The sequence below is a fragment of the Gossypium hirsutum genome, chromosome D08, assembly GCF_007990345.1.
Source record: "Gossypium hirsutum isolate 1008001.06 chromosome D08, Gossypium_hirsutum_v2.1, whole genome shotgun sequence".
Classification (NCBI taxonomy): domain Eukaryota; kingdom Viridiplantae; phylum Streptophyta; class Magnoliopsida; order Malvales; family Malvaceae; genus Gossypium; species Gossypium hirsutum.
Genome location: NC_053444.1, coordinates 9,516,157 through 9,524,779, shown reverse-complemented (window position 1 = coordinate 9,524,779; position 8,623 = coordinate 9,516,157). Strand labels below are relative to the sequence as shown.

Below are 8,623 nucleotides of genomic sequence, written 5' to 3'. Positions count from 1 at the left end.
TGATCTGAATCAGGCTATAAGCCTAGTAGGCTAAATGCCGGTGATATGAATCAGGTTATAAACCTAGCAGGCTAAGTGCCAGTGATCTGAATATGTTAAATTAAGTGATTATATGCATTTGATATATATATAAATATATAAATGATTTTGGTTTATTTTAACTTAATGATGGAATAAGTATAAGTATATATATATGAATTTTTGCTCATGATTTACTAAGCTTAAATAGCTTAACGTGTGTTGTATTTGTTTACCTCTGTTTTATAGATTTTGAAGTCACGTTACGAGCTCGGGGATCGTCAGGATAGTCTATCACACTATCGACCGTCTTTGGTATTTTATATATTTTGAATTCGAACCTATGGTATGTATAGTCTAGTTAATATGTTTAATTTTGGGATATGTGAATATGAGCCATGCGAAAATGGCTTACTTTGTTTTGATCTATTTTGGTGTCTATGCATATAGTTTTAAAGGTCATTAAAATGGAGATTTTAATTATACATATTTGATTATAGTATAAGCTATGATAGATAAGTAAGTGTTATTTAATCTGCTGAACTCCATACTTTAAAATTCTATTTAGTTTGATGTTCATTCATTATTGCTTTCGATGTATATATAAAAAAAAAATTGAAGTTAACTTACATGCTGTTCGGTTTGTACTGCATGAGGGAGATAAAGTTGAACTTAAGACAAGTTATTAGCTAATTAATATGCTGCTGTTATATTATGAAGCATTGACTGTCCAAATTAGGGCATAATTATGGTATTTAGATAATTAATATGCTAAGGTTGTGATGTGAATCATTGGTTGTCCGATTTAAGACACTTATTGTATTTTAGTTGTTAAATGTTGCCATTAGGAGGAGGATTATTGCTGTCCAAAAGTGGCATTGTTGTGTCTATTAATGTTTTAATATCTGGTCCAAATTTGTAAATAAATTGTTGACTAATTTTGGTAATAATAATTTTGGGTCGGATTTTGATTGGTAATGCCTCGTAACTCTAATCTGGCGACGGACTCGGGTCGGGGTGTTACATTTTATCCCCTATAGCCTAATAGACATTATCAATTACATATGTCCATATCTTTGTTAGAGATCTCCATATAAATGAGCACTTGCTCCTTACAATAGTATTTGGTAACACTTTACAAACATTATATTTATTTCTCACAATTTGTACCCATAATGCATCATTTTGTGTAAGCAGTTGGAAACATAACTTCAAAAAAAAAATCTTGTTTTGATCAGCTAAGTTTTGCACACCAAGACTAGCAACACCTACAGGTCGACAACAATCATCCCAACTTAACAACGCCAGTTTTCTAGCTTCAATAGTGGTTCCCCAAATAAAATTGCGAACTAATTTCTCAGTTTCACCACACATAGAGACAGGTATATGTACTGTAGCCATGAAATAATTGAGTATAGCTAAAAGGATTGGTTTTGCTAACGTTATTCTGCCAGTCAAATATAATTTATTCGTTTCCCACCCATTCAGTCTGTTACGGACTTTATTAACCACAAATTCAAAAGTGCTTACACCAACTTTCTTATAAATGAGAGGCATACCAAGATACATTCCAAGATCCTCAACCCGAACAAACCCCACCTTCCTATATATAACCGTAGCTAAATCATCTGGTACATTAGGTGAGAAGAAAACCTGAGACTTATTCCTATTCACCTTCTGACCCAAATAATAACAAAATGTATTCAGAATATCATTAACAATTTTTGCTTGCCTCGGATTAGCCTTACAAAAGAGCATTAAATCGTCCGCAAAGAACAAATGCGATAACATCGGGCCCCTCCTAGATAACAACAAAGGCTTCCACCTCCCCTGAGTGATAGCTTCCTCAATTAAGTGTTCTAGTTTCTCCATACAAACCACAAACATATATAGCGAAAGAGGATCTCCTTGTCGAATACCCCGTAATGGTTTAAATTCATCTGTAACTGCGCCATTCTAGAACACCTGAAGTGATGATAATGATCTACAATTTAAGATAACAGTGTTTAACATAGTCGGTAAACTTGCTTTTGAAAGTGTTCTTCTAAGAAATCCCATCTAACTCAATCATAAGCCTTTTCAATGTCAATTTTCAACACCATCCCACATTTTCTGCCTCTGAAATTTCGCATAGAATATACTACCTTCTGAGCAATAACGATGTTATCTAAAATGTTCCTACCCATCACGAAATTAGTTTATTCTGGTTCTGTTTAGTAAGCTTAACCATCAATGGACATAGCCTATTAACAATTGTCCTTGTGACGATCTTATATAAAACCGTATATAAACTGATTGGCCTCGTCTTTAATGTATTTACTTATATGACTTAAAAATTAAAATTCAATGGATATCGTTGTTAATAAAATTATGTTAAATTAGGAGGGAAGCAATGAAGTATACAAGTTCACATACTGTCCATGAACCATATTTAGACACGTAATTAATAAATTAATGGGTAATTGTAAAATATTAAAATAAATATAATTATTATATAAGTTAGATTATAGTGCACTCATAATATTAGTGAAAAAAAATTATACAATTAATAATCTCAAAAGTTTATATAAAAATCAAACGAATATTTAGTTGAAATGGTAAAATTTATTATACATCATAGGTTGAAATATCACTAAGATTAAAAATTTATTGAGTTTATATAAAAAAATATAAAAAAACAAAAACATCCTCATGATTAGAGGTGGTCATAGGCCGGATCAAGTCAAGGCCTGATTCTAAAATATTGTCAAGCCCAAACTCGATTTCGGGCCGGGTTGCCAACAAATTTATTTTATATATTTTTGTAATTTAATTTTAATTTAAAAATATTTTTTATTATTTAAATTGAAATTGGGTTGGCCCATGTTGGGCCGAAGTGAAAAAATCATTGCCCAAGCTCAACTCGAGTTAGGCTGAGCCTACTGGGTCGAGCAACTATTCAGCCCTTAGACAGGTGTACTCATGATTATATAACTTACTTTGTATGCAAAATGACATTTTAGTAAATTTTAACTAAGTTGATGCTCTGATTGACCCGTGGCACTAACTCAGTTAAATGTTTAATATAAATATATATTATTTAATAGGTGGTATATGATTCACTAATAACATGTACTTATACACATACAATGCATCAAATATAAATCTATTCAATTATTCACATTAAAATAATTTTAAATGATTAAAATTTGAGAAAATATTTGATAAATTACTCCGTAAAAAAAACACATAATAATTTTTTAAACCAAAATAAAAAAATACTAACCCTCCAAATTATTCATATTTAAAATTAAGGGGAGTGCATTCACAATATTATCTATTGAAATTTAATGATTAAATTAAACAAGGGAATAAAACACATTTTGGCACCTAAAATTTGCTTCAGGGTTCAAATTAATACCTAAGGTTTTTTTTGGTCCAATTAGGTACTTGAACTTGGCTTTAAGGTTGAATTTGGTACCTAAAACTTATTTTGGTCCAAATTGGCACCTGAACTTGGTTTCTTGGTTCAAATTGGTACCTAAACTTGGCTTTATCATCCAAATTAGTACCTATGGTAAATGACTTATTTGAATCAATTTGAATTATGGAGCCAAGTTCAGGTACTAATTTGAACAAAAAAGCTAAGTTCAAGTACCTAATTGGACAAAAAAAGGTTTAGGTTCCTAATTGGACAAAAAAAAACTTTAGATACCAAATTGAACCTTAAAGCCAAACTCAGATACCAAAATGCATATTTACCCATAGACAAGTATAAAACTAAATTCTAAACGTAGAATGACTAAAATTTAAAATTACAGAGTATAGGGACTGAAAGTAAAACTAGACCTATGACACGTATGTATATGTAATTAATATATGGATTGGGGTTTATTTTAGTTATTCTTTGGGGGTACTTCCAACAAACAGTAGATGCCTGCAATCTTTCTGGTCTCCAACGCAAGGAAAAGTGTGAGAAAAAAGTAAAAGGAAAAACTTTCCCTTCTACCAAACAAAAGAAACGTTACTAAAAGCATACGAAAGTGGAAAACTCAGAAAATATTTTCCCTTTTGGATTCCCACACTTCGTTCAAACTTTGATCTCCCATACCATTGCCTTCTAAAAAGACTCAGCTCTGCTTTTTCTTCAAATTTTCAAAACCCCCAAAATCCAATCCTCTCTCTGTCTCTATCATAAGAGTGTGTTTGTTAAGGTATTTTGGCTTTATTGTTGTTTTTTTTTATTATAAAAATTCTGGCTTTATTGTTAAAGGCTATAATTTGGGTTTTGGTAGCCTTTGAGGTAAAGATCTTTGGTTAACTGTTAGATGTTGGTGGCTAATTGGTAGTTTCTAATTTGGTTTTTTATTTAAAATTATTTTCTTTTTAACAAAGACCATTTACTTAATTGTTTTAACACCAAAACTTAGTTGATCTTCATTTTTTTTTCTTTTGTGGAATAGAATCAACCAGGATTTTTTTATTTTTACTGTGAAGCCCCCTTTTTTTGTGGAAATTCTTGGTTGTCCCAGCTTGTTATAAGATACCCATATTGAAAATATAGTGAATGATTGTTTCTGGAATTTTGTTTGCTTGTATTAAATGTTTACAATAGAAACTTTGTTGCTTGGTGAGGTAGGAAGGGGTTTTCTTTTTTCATTTACTAAATAGGATTAGTGTGACTGTTTTTCCTCTTTTTACTTCTGTGTTTCTCCCTTTTTTTGAAGGATTTTTTGTTGGTTTATTTTTATTTTTTGAGTTTTTGAGAAAAGACCCTATTTGGCTACTGTGGAGATCTGGGACTTGTTTAATCTGTTATGCCCAATGAGGGCTTTCCTTCCATCTGATTCATGTAAAGAAACACAGCTCAATGCCATTAATCCTCAGTCTTGGCTTCAAGTTGAAAGAGGGAAAATTTCCAAACTATCATCTTCATGTACCACCACCTCTTCATCCATGTAAGTTTATTTTTTTTTGTTCATTTCTGGGATTCTTCTATAGTTTTCATTTTTTTATTGAGATTGTTTGTTGGTATAATTGTTGTAGAGAATCATTTATCAAGGTTCCTGAGCCACCCATAGTGCCATTCTTTAAACCTGTTGATTATGTAGAGGTCTTAGCTCAAATTCATGAAGAACTCGAATCGTGTTCTTTGCAAGAGAGATCGAATCTGTATTTATTACAATTTCAGATCTTTAGAGGGCTTGGGGAAACCAAATTGATGCGGAGAAGCCTCCGGTCTGCTTGGCAGAAGGCTGGGACGGTCCATGAGAGGCTTGTGTTTGGGGCATGGTTGAAGTATGAGAAGCAAGGGGAAGAACTTATTGTTGACTTGCTTGCAACTTGCAATAAATGTGCACAAGAGTTTGGACCGATGGATGTTGCTTCTCAGTTTCCGGTTGAGGTAGATGGGGCTTCGCAGGAGACCGTTGTGACAGACGGGGAAAAGAGCCTGAAAAATGTGAACTTTTGGATAGGAGATGAGAAAATAGTTTGCCGTAGGCAGAAAATAGCTTCTCTTTCAGCCCCCTTTCATGCTATGCTTAATGGTTACTTCAATGAATCGCTTTGCGAGGACATAGATTTATCAGAAAACAATATCTCTCCATTGGGGTTGAGGACCATCAGTGTGTTCAGCGTGACGGGCTGCCTGAGTGATGTCCCACCTGATCTTTTGTTAGAAATATTAGTTTTTGCAAACAAGTTTTGTTGTGAGAGACTCAAAGACGCTTGTGATAGGAAACTCGCATCTTCAGTTTGCACCAAAGATGATGCTATGGAGCTTATGGAATATGCCATTGAAGAGAATTCTCCTGTACTTGCTGCATCATGTTTGCAAGTTTTTCTACATGAACTGCCTGATTGTTTGAATGATGAAAGAGTAGTGGAAATATTTAGCCATGCCGATAGACAACAGAGATTGATCATGGCTGGACAGGCCTCTTTTTCTCTTTACTGTTTATTAAGTGAAGTAGCCATGAACCTCGATCCTCGATCTGATAAAACTGTTTGTTTCCTAGAACAATTGATTGAATCTGCTGAAACCGACAGGCAGAGACTGTTAGCTTTTCATCAGTTGGGATGTGTAAGGCTTCTGAGGAAAGAGTATGATGAAGCTGAAAGTCTTTTTGAGAGAGCTGTAGGTTTAGGTCATGTTTACTCTATTGCAGGTTTGGCTAGATTGGGTTACATTAAGGGTCATAAACTTTGGTCTTACGAGAAGCTTAGCTCGGTGATTTCTTCTGTTAATCCACTAGGATGGATGTATCAGGAGAGGTCATTATATTGTGAGGGTGATAAGAGGTGGGAAGACCTCGAGAAAGCAACCGAACTGGACCCAACTCTTACCTACCCTTACATGTATCGGGCTGCTTCCCTAATGATGAAACAGAATGTTCAAGCTGCTCTTGGTGAGATCAACCGAGTTCTTGGGTTTAAACTTGCTCTAGAATGCTTGGAACTCCGATTTTGTCTTTATTTGGCTAATGAGGATTACAAAGCAGCCTTGTGCGATGTTCAGGTAATTCTAACACTTTCCCCAGATTACAGAATGTTCGAGGGACGAGTGGCAGCGTCCCAGCTCCGCACACTTGTGCATGAGCATGTTGACAACTGGACAACAGCAGATTGTTGGATGCAGCTATATGATAGGTGGTCTTCTGTAGATGATATAGGATCTCTCTCTGTAATCTACCAAATGCTTGAATCCGGTGAGGCGAAAGGTGTTTTATACTTCCGACAATCATTACTTCTCCTCAGGTATCCTCAGACTTCCGAACTTTACGAAACCAAGCATTAACTTTTTTGAAAAAGAAACATGTTAATGCCTCTAATAAGTACTTATGAATGCCAGAATTATGCTTATATGACTTGCAATGATTTTGTGCCTTGACTTGATCAGGTTAAATTGTCCTGATGTGGCTATGCGAAGTCTAGAATTAGCTTGTCAACATGCGTCTAGTGAACATGAACGCCTGGTTTACGAGGGATGGATCCTATATGATACCGGTCACTGTGAGGAAGGGCTTCGAAAAGCGGAAGAGTCTATTGGAACCAAGAGATCATTTGAAGCCTTCTTCCTTAAAGCTTATGCATTGGCTGACTCTAGCATGGATTTTGCATGTTCTTCAACAGTTATCTCACTGCTTGAAAACGCCTTGAAATGCCCCTCGGATAATCTTCGGAAAGGTCAAGTAAGGTTTCTTTTGCCCTACCTTTTTCATTAGAAAAATCTTTTTTGTCACAACAGTTTCTTCCAGGGCGTACAATCGTATTCTCGTAAATATTTTTCAGTAAAGCAAAAAGATATATTCTTTGTCGCCGTCAAGTAGTTGTATCACTAGCAAAAATCATGTCTCATCTTGTGCTTCACCAATTTCAATGATTTCGGTTTTGTTGTTAGAAAACGTGCATAGCAGGCAGGACATTTTGGTTTTCGGCATGTATGTATTATCTTGGTTTGAGCCCTTTTTTCCTTTTTCTTTTTCAGGCTCTGAACAATCTTGGAAGTGTGTACGTTGATTGTGGAAAATTGTACTTAGCAGCCGATTGCTACATTAATGCCCTTAAAATACGACACACCAGAGCCCATCAAGGCCTTGCACGAGTACATTTTCTCAGAAACGACAAGGCTGCAGCATACGAGGAAATGACTAAACTGATTGAAAAGGCTAAAAACAATGCATCTGCCTACGAAAAGAGGTCCGAGTACTGTGACCGTGACCTCACCAAGGCAGACCTTGAGATGGTCACTCAATTAGATCCACTCCGTGTGTATCCTTACCGATACCGAGCTGCGGGTCAGAAAATGTTATTCCTTTTGCCAAATAATACTGTCAATAGAAAGTTCTATTGTAGCTGATACTAAAGAATATGTTGCTTGTGTCAAACAGTGTTAATGGACAGCTCCAAGGAGAAGGAAGCCATTGCTGAACTATCGAGAGCTATTGCATTCAAAGCAGATCTTCACCTTCTTCATCTACGGGCAGCCTTCCATGAGCATGTCGGTGACGTCTTGGCTGCCCTCCGAGATTGTCGAGCTGCCCTCTCCATAGACCCGAATCATCAAGAAATGTTAGAACTACACAGCCGTGTAAACAGCCATGAACCTTAAATCTCTCTTCGTCCTTTTTTGATTTCTTTTCTTTTCTTAGGTTTAAATGTAAAATGGGGGAAAAAGGAAGAAATAAATGATAACATAAAAGGGTTGGGGTTGGGGAGGAAGAGATTTTGAAAAAGTATACATAGCAAAGTGTGGGTATCATTGTTCCTTCTGTAATTTATCCTGTTTTTAAGAGTTTATGGTTATGAAATTTTACAATGCCTGGTTGGCCCTCTCTGCTATAATGTAACTTTATATTGTGGATATACAAATTCATTTGTTAAGGGTATATCATCCTTCTTTTTTAAGGGTATAATGAAACTGATTGCCAAATTTTGGTTTGGGGTGGCTTTGGCTCTAACGACACTGATTGCCTTTACCCCCTTGCCGGCACCACCACCACCATCTTTGCCTCCTATGGCATCGATGGCAACGACCTTCGCCTGAGAGTGATGGCTAAATCTGGACCTTAACATGTTGCTAAACTTGAAGCAATGCGCATAGAAGACAATGTCATTGACACCC

General features: G+C 35.5%; 1 protein-coding gene across 1 annotated transcript; it reads left to right on the top strand.

The window, feature by feature from the left end:
* Positions 1-3,818: 3,818 nt before the first annotated feature.
* LOC107914964 (ETO1-like protein 1) lies at positions 3,819-8,387 on the top strand. Its single transcript, XM_016844044.2, has 5 exons — positions 3,819-4,955; positions 5,044-6,756; positions 6,899-7,190; positions 7,487-7,796; positions 7,890-8,387. The coding sequence occupies exons 1-5, from the start codon at positions 4,822-4,824 to the stop codon at positions 8,108-8,110; spliced, it is 2,670 nt and encodes an 889-aa protein (XP_016699533.2). The 5' UTR covers positions 3,819-4,821; the 3' UTR covers positions 8,111-8,387.
* Positions 8,388-8,623: the final 236 nt, after the last annotated feature.